Raw genomic sequence first — 24,602 nt, 5'->3', positions numbered from 1 at the left:
TCTCATACACTCTGTGGTGGCTTGTGTAATCTACTCACTATGAGTCTTAGCTCCTCGCCACCCCATATAATTGTGTGTCGGTTCCTCTCCAGTGGTGATGTGGGCCCTTTTCCCATAACAGAGACACAAAGGAGCAGGATAATGGCCCCCAGTTGTAAGGAAGAGAGTGGAGGCAGAGACAGAGGCGGAGTGGAGCCACTCCTCTCTGCTGTTTGAACTCTTCATATTCTTGGCTCCAGACAGGCAGCAGGCCTAAAGGAGGCTGTCTGAGCCTTTATGGAAGAGGCGAGGGACAGAAACACTGCACTCAGCAGCACTCACAATCTGAGAGGAGTGTTTTCCACAAAAATATGACAAACTGTCATGAAAGAAAACCTCTTTCATCCGTCATTCACAAACCTAAAAAATATCACCCTGATGTCTGAAAGAACCCACTCAAAACACACACACACACACACATATATAAATATATATGTATATATATAAAAAGTTCAGCACTCATCGGGATCAGAGTGTCACTGAATGCCTCTTTTGCTGAATGCTGGCACAGACCTCTGCGCCCCTCCTCTCGCTACCATCGCCGCCAACCTGACAACCCAACACCAGCAATTATGAAGGAAGCCAGCGAAACCACATCCAGTTTGGCTGCAGTTTTTAAGATTCCAGCAGGCTTGTAAAACTTCCTGGTTTCTCTGCACACATTCCAGAATCACTGTGGTGGTTTCAGGGTGCAGCATCCCTGCTCAGTTAGAACAAAGTCTATTGTGAAATGATCTAGTTGACAAAAACGTGCTCAAGAAGGAACATCTTTGGAAGTACAGCCTAACTGAGCTAAGCCGAGACTGAGTAGTTTCATCATCTCTCCCTACACTGTTTTTAACTACCCTGCTCCTCACAGTCTCGTTACTGGGGCTCCTCAGGACCTAAAGGACATCTGGATCAGTTGGGCTAGCTCATCTTAAAATGTAATTATGAACTTAATACCGTGGTTTCCACTGAAACATACATGTCATCAGTTACCTGCAGAGTTTTTTCAGTCACTCCTTGATGCCCACAACTAATGCAGATACCACGCCACTGATCACGGTGAGCATTTGCCTCCGGTTTGAGCACAAGGAAAAGTCAAACCCTGATTTTTTTAGAACATTTACTCAGCCTACGGCAAATGAAGCAAATTGCCAGATAATTATATATTGTAAAATGTGTACTTTGTGATGGCTCCTGTGAAGAAATCAAGTAGGCGAGTAGAGTAGAGTCGAGTCTGTTGCGGTCCAAATTATATTGGCACATAAGTATAAAGAAAAATGAAAATATAGAAAGATATTGAAAGTGATGAACAGAGCTAATGATGCAGACCAAACAGAATCATTATGCGAATACTTTATTATCAATGTGTGAATGGTGTTAGCTTTTTGTCTGGATATTAATAGTATATGAAAACTATACACCAAATCCAGGCTCATCCTAATTTTGCTGTATAATTTCTCAAGTTGGTATTGAAAGAATCTTTATCTTTATATATATTTATATATATATGTATACAACATACATACATATATAAAATACATAAGCCAAAGTGCATTTTCCGTTTTTTTTCCTCTTGTCCATATACACATTGCACCATACATAAATAATTACATTGTAAAAATGACTCCGTATTTACAAGTATAATATATATTTCATATAATATATAAAACTTTATATTAAATCTAGGTAGATGATATTTGGGATAGTTTGTGGGGTCCATCTGTGTTATCTATGGTTGTTGAGGAGAATCTCCAGCCAGCAGGGGCAGGAGGTGATGAACTGTCTTGAGTAGCAGGGGCCCCAGCCCTTAGCAAAGCTGATGCGCACACTGTTGGGGTCATAGGGTCCATCCAGGAAGTCGGCCTCTGTGGTGTGCCTCAGAAGGCACGAACGCTCATAGTCAAACACCTTGATGGAGTAACCTGGCATCACTTTTCGCACAACCAGCGTTCTGCTGTTAGGCACGTCCAGAGTGGGGGAGTTGACAAATATGGGGTGCTCACTGCGGTTATAAGCCCAAACGCCATCCGGCTCTTTGCTGAGGAGGATACCGTAGCCAATTTTGCCTCTTGTACGCTGAACGGTGCTGCTGCGGTGATCTAGGTTGAGCTGGCCCAGGCAGAAGCCCGTGCCCTGAGGTAGATCATAGAAGATGCTGACGGAGTGCTCGTATACTGTGTAGAGGCGGCCCACACGAGTGCGGTGCTCCCAGTACGCCACATTACACCAGTGGCTCTGCTTGGGGGCATCGGGCGACATGCTGGCATCTAGAGGAGACAGAGACATGGTCATTAAACAAAACATAAACAAAAGTAAACAGGGCTAGTAAATAGGAAGGGTTGAGTTTTAAGGGATTAACTATCTCTTTTTATTGTTCAGAGCAGATGGCCACACTATAAATACTGAAGGAGGCACTGTATTGAAATCTAAGCCTTGTATAAATACCACAGCATGCTCGTCTGTCCAACACACACATACACACACACACACACACACACTCTCTCACAAACACCCATGCACGCGGGGGCTACTATAGATATCCTGAGGGTGTAGTGAGGTCAATCCATCTGAAGACCTGCACTTCCTCACTCTGTCTCAAGAGGGCACTGTAATGATTAAACACTGACCACCCAGCACAGGCACTCACTGCTGCTCACTCTTGCACTTTCAAAACAGATCATGTTAACTAAAAAGAAATGACATTAACACTTCGGAGTCAAACTGAAAACCAGAAGCAAACTCGCAAGTATAGCAAGTAGAGGCTGAATTAAAAAACGTATCAACATTTTTTGAAAATTCTATTTTCAGCCCGTGCACATTTTCATCAGTTCTTTTCTTGTTGCAGTGGAACAAAGCTGGCATCTTGTTTCTAAACATTTCTGCTCCGTAAATCAGCTTCTTAATTCAGTTTTCATGGCTGCAGCCTGTGAACTCTTTTCAGTGACAGCTCTCAGCACTCCAATGTGAGTTACTGCTCCCTAGGTAGACTTCGATCTTCACCATACTGAGGAGACACACACACAGACACACTGTTGACTGCTCTCAGAAGCTGCTCATAGCTGTCCTACAGTTATACTGCTCATAAAATATGTGGTACGAGGAGAGGACAGAGGCCGGTGGATGACGAGGATGAGAATGAAACAGACAGACTTCCATGATCTCACATCCCAATCTTCGCCCTGCACTCCTGGTGAGTAGGGGAGCCCCTTTCTCCTCTTCTCTCGTCTTCCTCACATTCCACAAGAGTGGGGGTGACGGGAGAAGGCCAGGCAGGGGGTCCCCCTCCCCCTCTACCCAGCTCTTCCCCCTGCTGTGGGCCCAGGGACGGCATTCAGCTCCCTGACAACTTAGCACAAGCCTGTGACCTGCTGACCCCCCAGCCTTCATGCTATCAGCTCCCATTAACTCACACACAGAGTGATGCCATTATTTTGCTTCAGAGAGTCTATTGGCACAGAGGATTTAAAGCCTGGGCCTGTGGCCCCATTCCTTTCAGTCTCTCTGCTCTCAGGGCTTAATGACCGCCCGCCCCATTAACAAACGCCTTTAAGGTGGAGCATCGTGGATCCACACAGCAACAAAATGCCTAGCTCACCTCCCACCCAACTAAACCTTTCTGCTGAGTGACCCATACTAGTAAAGTTTATACAAAGATTAGCAAAACGTTGACCAGACTTGCACAGACAAAACGCCTGCTGGTTCAAGGCACTTTGTCATGGAGGGGGAGGAAAAAGAGTGACTGAGTGAGTAGCGATGTGTGGAGGTGGGGGGAAGCTGCAGACAGGCTCTCTGTGTGTTTGCGCACACACTGATGGCTGAAATGACCCCCTCTCTTCAGGGGCCCCAACATGCATGTGCCATTAGTGAATTCCACACTCCAGCTCCTCTACTCTGAGCTCAGCTTTTACTGCAGCATGGCTCGGCCACACAAAGAACTCAGCCCCAACTCGTTTATGGCCCTCTATTGTCTCAAATCAAATGGAGCCCACACATCAAGATAAACTCACTTTGAAACTGTGCACAGAGACACAAAAGACCAAATGTCTAATGTCTCCTCTTTTTTGGATGAAAAGAATAAAGTAAAAATAACTTCGGCAGTTTTATCAAGTTTTCACACACTGCCTGGAACGAAAATAGCCGGTAAGACTGCAAGGACCAGGAGGAGAATGAGCAGGACAAAGGTTAGAAATGTATTTTATGTTAAGCCTGATGGAACACAATGAGCACACTATGAGCCAGGCCTTTTCCTGTTGCTCTGTTGTGTTCAGCATCTACGTGTGTGCCTTTGTGCACATCTGTCTGTTTGGACTTGGCTAAAAATCAGCCAGCATGTTTGTTGTATTTTTCCTGACTTTGTGCATTAGAGGTACTGAGTTGATGGCTCCGAGAACACATCTACATTCAGCCTACAAGCTTCTTTTTTTTTTTTTTTTAATAAAAATAAAATCGTGTATCCCCAGCAGGTGTTTCATCTCATTTAATTTAGTAGCTCTCTCTCCTGCCATCCTCAGGTATGCCGTCATCATGGCCTTGTTTCCACAAAGTCGCATGCTGCTCCCAACACAGTGTTTTTCAAAATGTCATCCTCCACAGCCATGTTTGGATGCTCTGTAAATGTTTAACTATGTTTTCCAAACTGATTTAAGTGACTATGCCGCTTTAATTAGTAGTATAAGACCGTTGAGTGATGGAGAACCAGGCCAGCGCAAAGCTGGAAGCAAACTTTAAAGTTGAGACATGAGGCAGTGAAGTAAAGGCGTGTCTTCCTCCTCTCTGACCACAAATGTGGACATCCAACTCTCTTGACTCCATGTCGGGCTTTCAAAGGGTCTGCTAAGGGCGGAGCAATGACGGCTGGGAGCAATTACTAGTTCTCTGCATCCATTTAACCCTGCCACCTTTTAACAGCTCCGTTTACCCATTAGAATAGTAGCGCATGTTATTATTGTTATTTTATTCTCAAAAGCCTCTCCTCTTAGTGTCAATCTCAGAGACTGTCAACTCGGTACAGACACTACATTTCCTGTTACTGTGGCCAGAGGCAATGATCTGAACACATGAAGGAATTAATCTAGCCTAATGCCTTACATAACCAAACTTATGTCGTTAGTGTAAAAAAGAAGGGGAGTTACAGAAATCTGTGGCTGGTGTATTTGAAAAGGACATGCTCTTTTAGGCTTTCCTTTCAGGATCAAGACGTAAGTAAACAGGTCAAACACTCAAAATATATGAAAACAAGCACACACGTTCGAAAGCAACCTCAAACCCGTCCATCTGCACATAGCTCACGTGGAAGTAAAATCATGATGTAAACAGAGATATCTAACTAATGCTACAACCTCACTGAGAGTTTGGTGTGCAGAGTTTGACTAATAACAAGACGTCAGCTCCATGGAAACAATGAGAACATGTTGATTTTTCTCTTTCCCCATCGTCTGATTGGAGGAACTTTGGGTATCAAAAGCAGGACATCAGATCTGTCAACAAACGCAGATGGGTCTTTGTTGGACGGCAAACAGACACATCGCTCAAGTGTGCAAAAAGGACAGAAATATGAGCTGCAAGTAGTCCAGGTTTAACATGAAATGACGAGAGAACACCAATATTGCCCATGGTGGAAAGAGAAAAGTAAAAGAAGATAAACTCAAACATAAAGATATTTCTCTACAAGTTGAAGCTTCCACAAAAATGGTCACTAATATAAGTGGATGAAGTACGATGAGCAAAACATATTTGCAATTATAAAAGAATTATGAGTACTACTCAGAATTCTGTGTTTGTTAAACTACATGATAACCTCCTCGTGTTTCTTTGTTTTGAAAAAAAGATCTTAATGTCCATTAATAGATCGTAATTAAGGATGATGAATGAAAAAAGTGGAGATACGAGGCTGCATCAAAGTAAATGCACAACAAGAATAACTGTACTCAGTTACATATCCATTACTGAAGATACTGTAGACTTTTATAGAAACAAACAGCAAAAACGATCATAATTTATGCGATATATACGTTAGGGACCAACAGGCCATTCACAGAGCACTAAAATACACTGACATCAAATACAGTTGGTCAAAGCTTCTTCCATAGCGTCACATATTACAGGTGAAAGCAGATTTCTGAAATGAGCTCCCAGCATTCAAAAGTGAGACTAAATAATTACCACTAAGTACACAAAAATGAAGGCTTGAAAGTTTCAATGGCAATCCTTGATGATCATCCAGTAATGCTTTTAAAGACAGCATGAAAAGCAAGGGGGAGAAGTAGAAAAGAGCTGCCCCCGGGGTAAACACAGCTCTGCAGCCTTGGAGTGAGATGAATGGGAGGCCGAGTGTCAGGGACAGGCAGACAAACAACAGCTTCCCCTCCGTGCTAACATCTCCCCACCAAGCTCTGGGGCCACCCCCATTACACTTCATCTTTCCGAATCCAGAGCAGGGAGCAGAAGTGCACCCATTCCTCTGAAACTTTGCTGAAAAGAAGAGAAAAAACAAAGAAAAAATAACATTGCCAGTCTTTTTACATGCAGCAGTCCAGGGGAAGAGAGCAGGATTCTGTAATCCTGTGCCAGGGGTTAGATTCTCCTCCAGCTATTAAACTCTACCAACAAACTGATAGGCTCAAGCTTCGGAGGCTGGTAGTGGTGTAGGGATGTTGAGATCTATGTGTGCACCTGTGTGTGTGTGAACTATACCAGTTTTAAACTAAATAAGAAAAGAGGAGCTGAATCAAAAGCTGTGTCTATCCTTGTGCTCAGAATATGGTGCAGCTTCGAAACAGTAAACAATGGCTCCCACAGGCTGAGTGTACAGGCCACATTTAGGTTGGCGTCGGGACTATCACTGCCATCAAAGTCAGCTTTATCAGACAGACATGCTAACTGGAGCTGCTGTTACTTGTCTATGGATTTTTCTCCCTGAGGTCTGACTGTTCTCTGCTCAGAGAGATACAGAAACAGAGATATGTGCTGTGAGAAAACACTGTGGGAGCCCAAGAAACTGAATCCAGTCACCAAGGCTTTCTGGTCACAATGGGAATGCTTTACATTGTCATCCACTTCCTCCTCACTTTCCCTCCGTTTCTGTTTCGGGATGACCCCATGAGGGAGGAAAAGTGCTGTGCCCTAGATAGCAGATAACTAACAGAATCCATAAATTAAATCAATAAACAACAGAGGGTGTAAAAAGCACAGGAAGCTAAGGAAGCTAATATGGTGGAGCCGTCTGGGCGAATGAGTGAGGCTCCTAGTTTGAAGGAGAAAGCTCTGTTTTTTCTTTTCAGTAAAGAAAATGTGCTGCTCATTTCCTCGAAGCTTCCTCCAGAGCTCTGCAGTATGTCGAAGACATAGAGCACAAGTGATGGTTGGGATCCAAGTGAGGCCTGGGAGAGTCTTTCATGGCATGTAAAAGTTCTGCAAAAACTGTAGGGGATGTTTGTGAATATGTCATATCTAAAGGCAGCCTCAAAGGCAAGCCGAGTCTGAGTGAGCATCAAAAGCAAAACACTTGGTGAACATCCCGCCGGGTGGCTGTGCTCTTTCACCTTCTCATACAACCTATCTTTTTGTGTGTTTTTTTTGTGTGTGTAACTCTGAATGTGTTCGTTTGCCAGTGTGTGAGAGGTTTGAGACGAGCAGACTGAAGTGTTTGAGTAGAGAAGACCCTGAACATTCTTGAACCCCTCCCCTCGCTCTGCCTCCAAACTTTCTACTTCAGTTGGGACTGCTGGGGGGTAAGTAGCAAGAATGTTGCTTTCTGTCTTTTCCTTTATGACCTTTTTATTTACGTTAATTCTCACCAACTCACATGTCACAAGAGAAGGTTTTTTCAACAAATTCTGGGGAAAGCAAGAGCCGACACTGTGGAAAGAAACTGACTTTAGCTAGCCTACATGCACAAGCTACATTGAAGGTTTAGTTTCAAATGAAGAATAATAAAGAACTCTGTTATTGCGAGTTATATTAGTCTTACTAATTTAAGGCGAAAGGTGGGTATTTGGTTTCCACTGGGCTGGGAGGTGGTGCAGCTATGATGGACAGAGTTGCAGTTCAAACAATGGTTTTCTATTGATTGGCCCAGTGGATCAGAGTCTGTGAGAAGAATGTGTTCTGTCAGGATAATGTGGCACCAGAGTTTCTGTTTCAATCACAACACTTGCTCGACTGTAACCCACACTGCTCCACCGCGGGCATCCAGACACCAGCTCCCCAAACAAAGACAACTGTTTCCCCCATCTCCGACAAGTCAGCCCGTTCACAACAAGCAAGACATTCATTAAAAATGCAGGAGTGAACATTTCCAATAATTCACAAAGTCCTCCCCTGTCAACATCTGCAAAAAATCTTGAAGCTAAAGGGAATGGCAGGATTTCATTAAGTAAATTATGTGTTGGCAGTCACAGACAGGGGAAGAGGGGGAAGCTACAGCCAGACCTCTAATCTAAACCGTACCCTGAAATGCGACAGCCTGACTGCACGTACTGAGCCACACCGCCAAGACTCCAGAAATGCACACAAATGAAGATAACCAAAGCACACATGACAAAAGTAGATATAATTTCCCCCGGGGAACGCAATCAATAAGAGTTTTAACATAAACATGTTTACAACTTGTCATAACTGCTACTTGCAAAACTTGATCGCGGAGCACAACTTTCTTTGTCAAGTTCTGCTTGAATGAAGCTTCTCTAGTCCGATTTAAAAGGTATCTTCTTTTGGGAACGAGAACAGAGGCACTAGATTATGTCTATCAAACTTGTCCCCATGTTAGGACAAGAGAGTGGAATGAAGATATAGTTCCAGAAGATCACGTTCCAGATAAGGCAAGACTTACAAAAAAACGAATAAATCAAATCCCTGCATCTCAACTTAGATGTGTACAAGAATGAACCATGTTTTGACAAACTGGGAGTTTACGCTTCACAATCAACAATGAGCTTCTATCCTTTCCCTTTAGCTGTAAAAGGCTTGTGTCGAGATGTTGAATGACACAGGCTTCCACAGCTAATCCACACACAGCATTCTGCAGGCTCAAAGAATGCTCTGGCTATTCTGAGTTTCAAAAATACTGACAGCCATAGGTTCAGGCACAACTGTCAATGCTCCTCTGGGGAGGAAGGGAAGAAAAAAATCTTAAATCTATTTTTGCCAGCAATCAGGCCACAGGCCTAAATCATAGCTGACCTAAATCATAACTAGCCAAGGCCAGTGTCTGGATTTGTAATTGTGGGTGAAATGGTCAGAAAATAAAAACTGCATCCACATGTGGCACTTCCTTCACATGTCCATGCCAGGCGAAGCAAGACTAACACGTTTACAGAGGCAAGCTCAAATGGAGTATTGTTCCCTCTCTCAGCTTTGAGGGGAGGCACACGAAAATGCTAAACTAACAGTTGGACATTCCATACATATTTAATGGCATTGCACACTCTTTATTTGTTGCTGTAACCCTGTGCCCTGAGCTGAATGAATGGCCCTATTGGTGGAGGCCGGCGCTGCTCTGCAGTGTGAGGGGAGTGAAGATGGCAACAGCAGCCCTCCCTGAGCACACGTCAAGATTAGCCAACTCACTTTGTTTGCTGAGGTAGAATATAGAGCAAAAATTATAGCGCACCTGAGCACACCTCCTGTTATTTCTACTGACGGCACTTTCTCTCTGTGTGGCAAGCCCTAAAATGAAACACAGGCTACCTTTTTTCCAACCAAGCACAGTACTCTGTAAATCAAATAACAAGCACAGCACTGTGAGGTAAGATTCACAGTCATGTATGAGGATTTATCTTTATCTGTGAGCCCTTCAGAAGTTGGTCAAACACCAAGGAGCACTGGCACCACGCTGGCTTGCCAAGCGCAGATAGATAAATAGTAAGCTCGGCAAGTGACTTTCTGTTGACATGTAAAGGGTTTCAGGCCTCTCCAAGGACTGCTTTAGATTAGCATGGCTTTCAGTCTGCACGTAGAGGTCATATTACCTCACCACATCCAGGACCTGTCTTTGGAAGTTCTGACTGCAAAACAAATCATGGTTTAAAAAAACAAACAAACAAAAACAAATCTTGAATATAAATATATGGCATGATGTAAATGATTTAAATTTTAGCTTTCCTCACAGTCTGATGTCTTTGCATTACTGGAAACATAAAAAAATGTCAATCTCATGTCTGAGGAACATCACTGCACACAGAAGAGGGACAAAATTCCCTGCAATCATAACGACTAAATGAAAATTCATGGACTAAATTCATGAACCCGTGGGCGACAAGGACTTGACTGAGGATCCTCCATGGCACAACTCAAGTAGAAAAGCTCATAGAAGATTTCAAACACACCACAGTCTAACAATGCTGAGAAAGGGAAAATGAAAAATGACCTTATCGCTCTTATCAACAGCTCTTTTTTCTGTGTATGTGTATTACGTAAGGGGAAACGGAAGCCAGCCTCCCAGGACAGGAACGGATACTTGAGACGAGGACTGTGGGTACAAGCCCTACGCCGCCACAGAGAGAACAGAGCACAAGACCCTTCAGGATGTGTAGTTACAACCCTCCGCCCCCAGTTTAAAATGGACTCTGCAAACTGGACATGACAAACGGGTGAGGAGAGCCCCCTCACGTCCCCTGAGATGCTGGCCTTCTCTTCAACATTCCTCAGTCTCCCCCCGCTGTCAAAGGGGCAATTCACCGCCCTGCGCTGCTACAAAACCCAGGCAGCTTTTTAAAACAGGATGTTTGTCTGAGGCCTTCTTCCCCTCAAATAAACAATCCGCAAAACCTGATTTCGGGAGGCAGAGTGGAAGCACTCGAGTCACATTATTTCCACATCCCGTATCCTGGAGCATTCGGGCTCCTGAGGGACTGTGGGCGGCCAGGCACTGGGAAGGCTCGGGGCTGCGGTAGAAACCTGAGGCCATGCGCCAGGTTTCAGGGGGAGATGAGTCCGGGCTGTATCACTCAGGGTCTGTAGGATAGAGGAAGGGGCTCAAGCCTCAAGGAGAGAAAGGACATGGCTGACATGCTCATGTAGCTACATTAGACCAGGGCTCTGTCTGAGCATAGTGCTGTCAGATTACAGCTAGATGTATGCACGGCAGGATTTACAAACCGTGGACAGAGGTGAAGGATGACAGTTTTTTTAGTGTTCAGAGGAATGTGCCAACAATATGTCACTCAGGATTAAACTTGAACTCAGAAAAGAAAAAAAAAAAAGAAGGAAGAAAATACTGAGGTCACTGCAATGAAATAAACAGATGATCTAACATGAAGATCACAATGTGGCTTTTCAGGGAAATTTAGAGTTGCGATCTATTCCAAATCTTTTTACTGTCAATGTGTTCAGTGGATATGCTGTTCAATTAGATCCTCGAAGAAGTGGAATCACATGTCTTCAAAGTCAGACCAACAAGTAGGGGTCTAGTCTAATCTGCTTTAATCAAGAGACGAATCACATGCCTTGATTGTAGTGTCTAATTAGTCCATGCATTTCCACTGTCTCTGACACAGACAGAGGGAATGGTTTGATGCTCAGCGATCACCTCTTCCTGACACAGACAGGCAAGTGTGATTAGTATTGATTGCACAACTTAATTTACTTAGCTCCACCGTGTAAATGTATGTGTCTCAACTTATAAGAGGACACTGAGGAAGAAAAATCGTCTTGAAGACATATAAACAAAAGCATTAAAGATGCTTATTTGCAGTCTTAGCTCCTGTGTACTGTACGCTGTAAACTATTTGTCGCCATCTCAAGCCCTTCCTATCTATCTACCAACCGTTTCTTCTGCCTGTAAGAATTAGTCTACACCTGAGTGGACCAGACACAATGACTGTCTGCAGATGACACACCCAGAGAAACATCAAAGGTCCTCCCACCAGAGTCAAGCAGACAGAGAAATGACCATTATGAGGACACCCCATCAACCTACCGATGTCCTCCTCTCCAGAAGTGCTACGGCATTCTGTTTTGTCCTCGAAACTTTAAATCTTTCCACTTCTACCCGCCAACTTCCCATCATTCCCAGGAAGTGGAAGAAAAAAGGGGGGGTGGGGGAAGACGACTGTGAGTCATATCACCCTGCTTGTCCTCTGGTCACTTGACCCAAAAAGGCAGAGGGAGCCTATCCATTCACACCTGTGATCTCAGCTCACACCAGCATGATCGTGTACATAAAGTGTTACGCTGACAAATTCCGCTGGGTTGATTGAGGACACAACCTCTAGTGGCAGATAAATGTAGGCTTACTGGAGCCATGGTGTCACAACAGTCTGAACTGGGAGGAAGTTCTGCTGTACTACACATAAATATTGGTAATTTGGTAATAAATACATGCAGTGTGTCTTAGTCTAAAAAACATATGACTAAAAATCTTATGTAACTGCACAAAACATCTTGATTTGTCTATTTAACTGTCATAGCAACAGCTGGCCTGCAGGCGTGACAAACATAAAGAGCCCCTGATGTCAGACATAATGACGGACATAAAGTCAATGTGTAGAAAAACCCCCTCGGACAGTCATACAGGAAGCAATGAGACCTGCTTCAAAGAGCTTCTTTCTGATGTCTGCATGTCGAGGCCCTGGCTGTGAGGAGAGGGGTGTGCAGGCAAACTGGGAGGGCAGCACCAACAAAACCACATTCCTTCACACACTTAAGTATACTATATCCAGGGTCAGAAGCGGAAAGTTGGGCCCACTCATGATATAAACTGACATCACAGAGAGCCTGGTGGGGTTAACAATGTGACACAGCCAAGTTTAAATGAATCCCAGAGAATGGTCCAAATGTCTGTGACCCCACAAGATCTGGAGGTATAAAATTACACAAGCCATTGATACAGTAACATGCACATGAGGAAGCTTTTTAAAAATACATGAATAAGAACCTTTAGCTTAAGCAACTGGGATCAGAAAAATATATCAGCACTTAAATCGGCTGACATTAACTCCACAACGCTTATTTACTAGCACATCACATTCGAACAAAGCACTCAATAGGAAGAATTACAATTCAAATTCTACTAAATCTACTTTGAAAAGTGGTAGAACAAGCTTATCTGGCACACCAACCAGTTCCGATCTGTTTTGCTGCCATTGTGTGATGCAGAAGAATGCTCAGTGGGTATTTCTGTAGCCCAGGGCTGCAAACTGTAGCTGATTATTTGACTACACCCCACCCAGTCAATGCCCCCCAGACTTGCTTTAAAGAGGTTTACTTATTCGTCCATGATGGGTGGAGTCTGGATCTCATACAACTCTGGTTACACACAGACACTCTCTCAACTTAAGCACGAGAGCGATTCACGGAGAAAGTCATCTTTAGGTCGCAGCATGTTCGACACAGGATAATGTTACAATATGTATTACAGAGCTGCATGTTAAAGCTTAACTACCTGCTTAATATGGAGGCATTGGGGCTCTTAGTCCTATGATGGAAATTTCTTTGCTGGGTAGTATATATCATGGATAAATGCTAATTGTATGTTTTACTCAAATTCACTCTTCTGTATCCAGACCAAAGAACATGATACAATGAAAATATAACATTAGACTCAAACTGGCAAAACAAATGAGGTCACAGTTATGAAAAGCACCCCACAGAGTACTGGTCATTCTCTTTCGCAAGTCCAAATGCAGAGTGATCTGGCCTGGCCTGTACAAACAGTGATACACTTGGAAGAAACCAAAGCCCAGCATGTCTAGATCCTCCTTTACCAGAGTCTCGGAGGAATTGTGGTGCGCGCTCTGACAAGCCCCTCATTTGTTGACTCAGGGAGTGTCGCCGGGCCATGCTGAGGTGGTGACAGCCTGTGTTTGCTGGGAAGGAGGGGGCCTTTGCTGACTGAATACTTCTCTGCCAGGTAGCCATTTCAACTTCTTAGACCCCTGAGCCATTGCAGACCCTTTAACAGGAAATACTGGTCTCTGCGTGCCTCAAAATAAGGGCTGTGAGTCCCTGTCTACATGATACTGTGCATGCTGGCTGTGACCCTTGCACGAAGCGAAATGGGAGACATGCTTACTGTTCACCACGAGAAAGGAGTGTTTCATTTCAAATCAGACAACAAGAGAGTTTCCACTCACTTCTTTTGGTGTGGCCCCATTCATAGGAGCAACTCCATTTCTGTACACCCAACCCTCTCTGCAGCCCACTTTCAGACAGGCTAGATAGAATTGTGCGTGTGAGTGTCTGCACACATGCCTGCGGACGACTATGTGTGTGTGTGTCTGTTTCAGGGCGAGCTTGGATCTTATTACAGTTTGATCCCACTCAAATATTTCTGAAAGAAAAACAGAAAAGGGGAGGCCAGCTCTAAAGCCAATGCACACGCCCCATTGAACCTCTGCACCACTCACAATGAAACCTTTATCTTTAAAGCTTGTACCAATTGTGATGATCCTTAATGTGAACGAATAAAGTAGAACTTAAATATAAAACTATTGTCCTGCACTCAACTTCTATGCAGAGAGCAGGACTGATGTGTTTTTAAGGCCTCTTATGAAGAATTATGGACTTCTTTTTTTCCCAGCGGCACTTAATTTAACCATTTAAAAGCAATAAAACAGGACAGGTTGGAACATTCAGAGCTCTGTGATTTATTACAGTAATCATTATATGACTCATAGATGGAGTCTCAGATTTAAAGCTATATACTTAGACATTTGAATATAAAAAAAAGAACAATTCTGCCAAACCAACCAAATCCGAACACATGAGAATGGAAGACGTTTAACCGTTATCTATAAATTAAAGGTGCTTATTACCAAAACTAACAATTTTACTCATAGCTGTAATAAAGAAAGGATATGATCAGTTTAGATTAGCTTAACCACATGGATCTGCACGCCAATAAGACTTTATTTCCATCAAACAGAGCACACATGCTAATGCTGGCATCATTTCACCAACATTTACACTTCAAATAGCCAGTCACAAATTCTTATCCAAAATCAAGACTTCAAGCTTGAGTTTAGTATCTGACACATATTATTGCATATCAAGAACCATGAAAACATTCAAGCATGTTGACAGCATTTGACCATCCAAAGCCCCCTAAAATAAATGCCACCTCCTCCTACAATGTTTAAAGTTCTCCAACCAACTGATGTTCCTCTTTGATAAATTACTTCAGTATTTACAGACTGGCTTCTCTGGGTTCATAACCTCCCAGTAATCATTAATCTCGAACATCAGTTCAAAACATTTTGGGACTCCTTATTTGGAGGTCAACGACAGTTGTAAAAACACACCCACCTGAAAATTCCCCCGGTGTGATGTTTGGTGAGCTGGCTGCCTCAGTTTCAGTGTACGACAGTGTGGAGTCCGACAGATCTGTGGGGGATAAAACAGAAATTAACTCCTCTACAAACAGTGACAATGGTCACTCAGTACTCATACACATTATCATGCCACAAGCCCTGATGGCAACACCTGTGGGCTTCTCATTCCAACATAACTGACTTTATTCAATACCAAATTCAAAACAATAAACACGACATGGGGCTCAATCCCATGCCCTAACTTGGTATCCTCTTTGGTCAGCTTTTAACAGGTGACATCCTGGTACATGCAGCTGCGACCAAAATTATTCAAACCCCTCAACCAAATTGTGATGATGACGGTCTAATGAAGTCCAATGAAAGCATTTGAAAGTAAAGCCTTGGTAAACGGTCATCAGAGCAAATCTAAATGACTTTGACACATTATGTGAGGATTAAAATGTCTGAAAATAAAGGAAAAAAACAGTCTTTGATTAGGCCCAGAAGCAAAATAGTCGACTCACAGGTCCAGTGTTAAATCACTTTGTCTGAGTGATCTTGAACAATCTCCTGAAAAATTATTATGGGGGATATTTTTGTTGGCACTGTTTTTACGAGTTACGGCCTGCGATGACCACTCAAAAGCTGAGCAGGTCCGAGTCCATTTTCGCATTTTTGCTTGACTTGGATAGTCGCTCAGGATCATTATCTTTCTGTTACCAGGCTTCAATTTACGCACCAGGTCTTCTTCATGATGGCAGTAGATTTCAAAGTAGTCATGTTTACCAGTTCCTGTGGTGGCTAAAACACCCCCACAACAGGATGGACCCACCTCCATGTTTGACTGATTGTGGTGGATGGTGCTCTTCTTGTCGTATAGGCGTTGTCCTTTTTACTCCAGACATGCCTCTGATCCATGGGTCTAAACAGTTCAAGTTTAGTCTCAACACTCCATAAAACAGACTCTTAGAGCTCTACAGGGTGTTTAAATTTCTTTTATTTTTCTGCACATTCAAGCCAACTTTCATGTGCTTCTTGGTCAAGACTGGTGTGCGGCTATACTTCTGGGCCGTAAATCCATGCTTGCTTTCCACTTGGCTATTATTGATCAAAAAGTATCTCTAAAAGTGGAATTTCCTGGATGACAGCGGAAGCATGGTAAGTATATTAACTGAGTTGCAAAAGGTTTATGTATATTTTAAATAGTTTCACATACTAGCAAGTTGATAAAAAGCAATTTGAGAAGGGGTGGTTGAATAATTATGACACAGAAGTCATTACTTACTAATTACCTCAAATCATTTGGACAAATGGAATTCATAACAATTCTACATCATACAAAGTTTATTGTGCAAACACATACTGAGCAGGGTTGAATCATTTTGACTGCACCTGTACCACCCACATCTTACTATCTCCACTGGATCTGGCTGGTATGCTGACATCATGGAGTCTACTGGCATCTCAAACTAACCAGAAAAACTTCCAGTCACAGTGCCAAGTTATAGCCATTACAACTCCCACCACAACACAAATATACCTGACTGTTAACAAAGCAAGCAAACAAAACGGAAAGATTGGCTATGCCCTTTACCGGCTCTGCACATCTTTGATTTCTATGACTAAAAAGTCATTTCACCGGTGCAACAAGCTTGCTTCAAGTCACACCTGAGAGTAGCACTACCAGCAAAATCCAAATACAGATCAATAACTGTGGATCATATAGAAAGCATGCTGCAGCTGCCACAGTTTGTCTGTGTATTTATCACTTACCTAGTGGCTTGTGTTCTTCATTAGGGGAAAGCCTCGAATACGGGGGTGGGGGTGACTCTGTAACACAAACAGTGATGTCAATACAGTAACCTAATAAAAGGAAGGAGGAAGATTAACGCGAGGATCTGGAAATGTCGGAACATTCAGTTGCCGGCAACTGTAAGGTGTCTTGTACGTCTAACTTTACACTGACTTTTTCACGCACAGCACAATAACCACAGTGGATATACAGCATTAGAGTGACAGAAACATGCAAACTAAATTCATTTCAATGGTAAAGTGGAGAAGGAGAAGGAAGACGTCACACAGACATAACTGAATTCAATTAAATCTTAGAGCAACAGACACCGTCTTTACAATTACAGTTTTGTGTCTGCGCTACAAAATCAAATAATTTTGTTCACAAGCCACTTAAAAAGCTAATAAAGCCAAAAGAAAACATTTGTTTCATTTGTTGCTGTTATTTAAGCGCATATGATTTAACAGAAGCAGTCGTTAACTGTGACCACAGTCTAACCATAACTTTCAGTTTGAAAAATATCAGTAAATCTCTGCTTTTTAACACCACTGTGTTCAGAGACCTCAACTTTATCTAATAAAAGTGGAAGAAGTGAAGCTCGCACAAGAGGGAAAGCACAAAGGAAAGAAAACTTTGTGAGCTCACTGTGACCTCGCCTACAGGGAAAATGGGAAAGAGAAAAGCATAATAGCAGCGGGTCCTTTAAGAGTGGCGGCAGTAATTGCCAGGATCTGAACTCAGTCACTCAGATACACAGCTAGTCAGTCTGGCGCCAGTAGTATGCAAACTGTATATTATCACCACTCCTTCACCTAAATAGCATGAGGGGGACCTCCTCAGGACAAAAGGGCTTTTAAAGCGCAACTTGAAACTGATCTCATTCGTAAAGTGTAATGCCTGGCAAAATAAAAGGGAAAAGTTTCTCACCGCTTTAAGCCAAGCTCCCTGCCTGACATTATGTTGTGTTTCATTCTTTAAAACTTACTAATCAAAACCTAAGGTTTTAAGATCATTTCAATGTGGATTCATCGGCAGATAAAACACTTTTTGGACATGTTTTGAGCTGTGTCTTACAAAGTATTAAACTACTTTTTAAATCAAAATCTGTTTCATGAAGTGAGTGTCATTCTGTGAGATATCTATAATTCTTACATTTGCGTTTACAAACACTGTCAAAACTAGTGATTAAGGTCTGATTCAATGCCCCCCTTCTTGAATAGCGTGAAAGAAATACCAGCTCTATCGGGCCACGCATGAGCGCATGTGAGGTATGCCTACTATGAGCCTTAGTCCCAATATGGGGTCTGTGCCGTTCTCCCTCTCCAAGCAATTCATCTTGGTGCTTTTAGTGGAAACTCACACAGCATGGCCACACAGCCACATTAGCAGATGGAACAAATGTCACACTTTCTATCAAATGCATTCTCTTCATTCCAATAAACACCATCATTTATTAATATAAAATCTGAGTTATATATAATCGTTTCTAATCAATTTGGACAGCATTCTACGACAAGATGGCCAAAGCCTCATCAGTTTTCTACATGTGCTCGATATGAATTCTGATATTGTAGGACTTATGACTTTGAAGTGCTTGTCACTGCCAGCTGGCTCTAGTAAACCTGGATGTTATGGAAAATCCATCTCCTGTGCCAGTGAAGAGACAGAAATACTGATGCTTGCATCTTTACACACGATACCGTGTGTTGTCATCGGGTCAGCGGGGTCGAGTGGCCCAGCGTTTAAAGTTTTCCAAATCACACGCCCATCTCCAGCCAAAATTGAATTTGTTTGAGGTAGGTCAGGAAGGCTCTGTCTTAGAGAGCTCACACCAACTAAACTGACATATGGAAGCAGGTCCAAATCTCTGAGTGAGTCTAAACAATCGCACGCGTGCCATACACTGTTGGCAATAACTCAAAACAGAGAGAAGAACTGAAAACATCCGTACCGAAAATCACTGAAGCTACTGACATATCCAGACACACTGAAGCGGTCAGGTGCTGTGTATTACGAGGTAATACACTGAGTTACTGTTAAATACATGAATATAAACAAACATGCACATTTATTGAGAGGTCCAGATGTTGCAGGCCAGCATAAGCGATGCTCTGATGTGACATTTAAACATTCACATACTTTCTAGTCCTTTGAAACTTTTGGAGGCATCAAACACATCAGATAGATGCAACATTTTACAGTGTTTTGTTTGTTTTTTTATAGTTTCTTCATAAATATTCTGAAAAAAAAAGAAACAGTATTATAAACCTACTCAAAATATCATTAGAGTAAGACTAAACTGCCCAGGATCAAGGTTTTGACACTGACACACCTTGCTAAAAGACTAATTAGCATTGTTTAGGTTGCAGAAAGGGTGATTTTCTCTGTTTTTTGTATGTGAAAGTAAACCAAACGAACCCAAACAATAGTTCATTTCTGGTGTCATGTAACGATAAATAAGAGAAAGGAGCATGTTTAATATGCAGAAGTAAAAATGAAAACTGAAGAGGAACAGCTGCTCAACAGGAGCAAGTCAGAGAGGAAAGGCCGTGTGGCAGATGCGCTTACCTGGCCCACAGAGCCGGCTGTAGTGATAGGGGTTGCAGCACACTGACGGACTGTCCGGAGCCCCAAAGCTCTTACACTCACAGAGCGGTTTGAGCTGGGCCGAGTGCTGGAGGTCAGACCAGCGGTACACTTTACACACAAGCAGCTGTGGGGATGCCACATGTCCACCGATCCTCAGCTCTGTCCTGGAAATCATAACACAGTCGCTCGGCATCCCTCCTCTGGACTCCACCGCCTCTAGTAAGGTATCCAGCGCCCTTTCCTTTAGCCTTTTTAAAAGGGAGTATGTGGCTGTCTTCAGTTCCTGCTCTAACACCGTGCGTGGCATCGCCTCCTGCGCCTCAGAAGAGCCGCCGTCTCCTGGTCCAAGGTTCCTCAGCATGAAGTGACACGACCCTGGATCCCTGGTACCCTGAGCCGTCTCTGGACCCCTAAGTTCGGAGTGGTCCCTGTCCTTAAATAAGCAGCACGTCACTGTCCTGCACTCGCTGTCCTGTGTGGAGCGGGGGCTCCCCTGCACCGAGACGCACACCGCACCCCCATCTTGGTCCGACGTGACCCCCAAGCCGCTGCTCTCCACGGGGCACACACCCCCTATGTCCCCTACAAGAGACCCGCTAGGGGTCATCGGTCTGAACTCCGTTTTGGGAATTTTCTCTGGGTTGTTGCCGAACAGATCGTCCCTACAGCCCTCACTAGTTTTGCCATTTCCATCTTCCTCTTCTTTATCTGGGATCAAACGACTTCTCCAGAGTCGCCGCACAAGACCTGAGCGTTTCGTCCTGAACATACGACAACTTGAATAACTAGAAGGGGTTTTTATTCTTGTATGGATATACTACAGATACTTCTCCGGTCGTTGCAAAACATTAATGACGGTGAAATGCCGTGCAATGCATGCACAGCCAACTGACGAGCAGTGGTGGCAAAACCGCAACATTAGAGAGAAGGCTATTTTGTTGCATTTACTACAACAAACCCCCGCAAAAAATGCACTGCAGCATTCCGATCAAGAAGCATGCATTTAGCTGATTACACTGTAAATAAGCAAGCGGGTGGAACCGTGGCTTCTTATCCAGGATCACTGCGGAATGGACTGTTTATGTGTTTGTTAAGAGCGAATAAAACAAGCAGAATACATGATAACATAACATAATATGCTCAGTAACATAATCCAAGCCAGTAGCCTTCAACCCAAGACGGCCAGCCGCAGCTTGAAACAGTTCCCGACTTTTAACAACCTCAGATCTACTTTCTACACCGGCACGTAGAGCATGAGGTAGCCTACTTCGATGCGATTTAATCCCAAGAAAATGCACCAGAAGTCAGGATCCTTGCCGTCTTCTCGAGATGTCAGTGCACTTCTTTCTCGTTAAATCCCAACAAAACATCCGTGCGAGCTCAAACTACTCGAAGAGGATCAATCCGGGACTGAATAGCGCTCCTGCGTCTCTGCTCAGATCTAAACCAAACTGCAACCCAGGTTCCTTTCTTTCTCCGTTTCTCGGTCTTTTTCTTTTTCTCCCCCCACCACCCCCCACCACCCAGTCTTCCTCACGCACACACACAAACAGACACACGCACACACACACACGGGGCCCCCGAGGAGAGCGGTGGAGCCATTGGCTGACTACCATCATGTGCTAGTCTAGACACTTTGGCGGCTGTGAGCTGCACTGATTGTTGCGCAAACAAGGTTTCAAGTTTCTTAACTCTTAAAGGCGAAACACTCATCTCTCGTTTTTAAGTCAAAGTTACCGAAACTTATTTACATCCACGATGCTTTCAGTATATATCTGTTCTGCGAAGAAGAAAAAAAGAGACAATTGAAGAGCTTTTAAACATAAGCCTATGAGTATTTTTATTTCCTATAACGCTCAATTTCTTTTTATTTAACTAAATCATTTCGAGTACTTTTAAAGACAACGTTAGAGGACGTGAATATTGTCAAATCTAATATGCTCTAGGAGGAGACAGGAGAGTGAAGATAAAGCAGGGACAAAACCTAAGACATAAAAAAGTGAAATAAAGTCTGTCGTCTGTCGCCTATTTATAAACACGCATGCATAAATGACAAGATAATAAAAGTGATCATGCAAAACCAGTGCTGGTGGCACTTGTATGCGATGACCTAGTGGAAGTTCGTACAGTAGACATCACGTTAACCCAGTGACCTCATTAAGCATAAAGGGCAGAATTTCACTGAAAACATGCCGCCAAATATAATAGCTTACATGTTTGTGAACTTGATTAGGAGTAATTTCCAAGTGTTGAATCCATATTGTTAAGGTTTTTACCTTTCACACACAGAACAAAAATCACAATTTGAACCACTAGGTCAAATGAAATAAAAGTTGAGAAAAATATTTCAGCATTCTCATTTTATCAATGACACACGGTTTTACTGGGGTCAGTTTCAGATTGCAGTCTTTTTTAAATTTTTATAGCTGCATTGTGCTTTCTATGACAATAAGATTTGTTCACATATATGCGGCTACACACTGTACAGGGATTTCTACAATAGAGGGAAAGTGTTAGCGTGATAAGCCGGGTCTTAAGTTTAATCATTAACTTCAGTAATCATAAAATTTTAATAACTTCTTTAGTACAGATCGACAATGATAGTTTGTTTGTTTCTTTTACATGACACCCAGCATGATTTTCAAAATGATGTAGTTTAGTTGGAGTTTAGTTGATGTGCAAGCACATGTAAAAGGTTTACCTAAAAGGTTAGGTAAAAAAAAAGGAGAGCTCTGACTTGCTACTGGTGTTGAGACAGTTTTAAGACAAGCAAGAATGTTTTACTGCGAACTCTAAACCTTTTCAAGCAGTTTATAAACCTAATCTAACAGTAGCCCTTTTTTACACAGCGAAAAAAAATCCTCATTTAGCTATTGCTATCCACCTTTATCAATTTACACAGACCAAACAGAGGAGACTTAGCACTGCATCAACGTGTGCTTACATATATACTAAGATGGTATTATGGAATAGGTTACGTGACGATAGTTTTGCCGATACAGTAAGAGATATAAAATGTACTACTATAAATATTTTATCATAGTATAATAATTCAATAAATATACACAGCCTGAAAGGCCTGCAAAGCATTAGGCTCAGTCAGATTATGTTCAGCTATACAACATTGAACTGAGGCAGAAGAAAACCTTTGCTCATGTTCTGGTTCAGTAAGTGGCTTTACTTAAAAAGAACCCACTCATCCTTTGTTCCATTGATCTATGAGGTAAATAAATTAGAAATAAAGAAATTCTAATTCTGATGGTGTAAAGTGACAGTAATCAGTAGCACCAATAAGAAAAAAAAACAAGAAAGAGATGAAAACAGACAAATCTGTAACTGCGTTTAGAAAAGAAATATATATATATATAAATGCATTCAAATCATAAGTTTGGAAACAGAAGTGACCTTTCATGCTTTCAGAGACAGCAATTCTTGTTTAATTCTTGCTCACTTGCTCTTCAAGTCTGTCTCCACCTTATCTAAAGTTTCTTGTTTTGTCAAGGCAGATACTAAATAACATGGAACTGCTGTGTCTGTTGTGGTTCTATTCAGCCACTGACCACCATTGTTTTTTTAAAAAAAAGATAGTTTCAACACAAACAGACAAAATACCACATATGTGCGGTGCCGCTGGAAGTTTTTTAGACTTTCAAGTTTTCCACAATTTGTGATGCTTTAGACTTATCTAAGGAAAGATTAAGCTCTTGCTTTTCACCCCACAAGTCTACACACAATGCTGCCCAATCACGAGACAATAACAGATTCAGACAGTATTTTAATCGATTAAAATTAAAGACTCTAATATCCTCTTTACTTAAGTCTTCAGGCCCTTTGTTGTGTCACAATAGTCCTTAGGATGCATCTACAACTTGAGCAAAGTCCACCTGTGACTGAATCCACTGGAAATACTGTACATAAGTGAGAAAACGCCTGCTTACATTAGGTCGCATGTCGCATGTCAGCAATAGACATAAAGGGAAGATAACTGTCCCGCTAGACAGGATTCTGTTGCGGTCCAGATCTGGGAAGGAAATAAAAACATATCTACTGGAATTTAAGTCCCCAAAAGCACAGTGGCCTTTATCATTTTACAGTGGCAGAGGTTTGGAAATACCAACATACTTCTCAGATCTGGCTGCCTTGCCAAACTTAGTAATCAGGGACAAAAGATCTTGGTTAGACAGGTAACCAACAAGCCAACAGAGATCCATAATTACCTTACAGATGGAAGAGCATCAGAGCTGCACTGAACTAACAACAACAGGCTTTACGCCAAAGTGTTCACACAGACTATTTATTACTAAAAGGCACATTAACGCCTGCTTACTGACAAGTTTACCAACCACATCTGGAGGACCCTGAATTATAGCGCAATCCTGTGTGAAAATCAGCCTCAGGTGTGGAACCAAGTTCTTGTCCATCCCTAACTACCTGCCATCACTTATAGGCACAAAGTGCATTCAAGCACTATGCAAGGACTATAGTTTTTCTTTGACCATCTAGAAGTTAAAATATGATGAAATATGCTCAGATAACTCACAGCTGAAGTTTTATAAATGTGGCCTGAAAGTTTAGTAGCAAATACCGTATGCCTAGAAAACTTTGAAAAGCCTTCTCAAGTGGCAAACAGAATTACATTTAACTCATAATGTGTAAACAGTCATGATAGAAATGGTATCACCCAACCTTTGGTTGGTAATGTGTCAAAGATGTTTCCCTGTCTGAATAAATCTTTTCATTGGTATCACTCATATGACTCATACATTTTATAGTGTTAATAATTGTTGTTTTTAGAATACATATTTAAGACTCCACATAGATATATCATATCAGATAGTCTTTTTTTTCTTTCTTCAGAGCCATGAACTATAGATCCTGAGATAAGAGGATGAAACTATAGAGACACTGAAAATAATTAGATTTTATACAAAAAACAATTTACCCTA

General features: G+C 42.4%; 1 protein-coding gene across 1 annotated transcript; it reads right to left on the bottom strand.

Annotated features, from left to right (window-relative positions):
• Window positions 1-1,365: 1,365 nt before the first annotated feature.
• On the bottom strand, window positions 1,366-21,162 carry smad6b (SMAD family member 6b). The gene is made up of 4 exons (XM_072385925.1): window positions 19,636-21,162; window positions 17,049-17,105; window positions 15,271-15,348; window positions 1,366-2,294 (listed from the first exon to the last, which is right to left on the bottom strand). The coding sequence occupies exons 1-4, from the start codon at window positions 20,423-20,425 to the stop codon at window positions 1,753-1,755; spliced, it is 1,467 nt and encodes a 488-aa protein (XP_072242026.1). The 5' UTR covers window positions 20,426-21,162; the 3' UTR covers window positions 1,366-1,752.
• Window positions 21,163-24,602: the final 3,440 nt, after the last annotated feature.

Source organism: Leuresthes tenuis, unplaced genomic scaffold (assembly GCF_036924035.1).
Source record: "Leuresthes tenuis unplaced genomic scaffold, fLeuTen1.0.hap1 SCAF_5, whole genome shotgun sequence".
Lineage (NCBI taxonomy): Eukaryota > Metazoa > Chordata > Actinopteri > Atheriniformes > Atherinopsidae > Leuresthes > Leuresthes tenuis.
The sequence above is the reverse complement of the archived record's forward strand: the minus strand, read 5'-3'. Positions and strand labels throughout refer to the sequence as shown.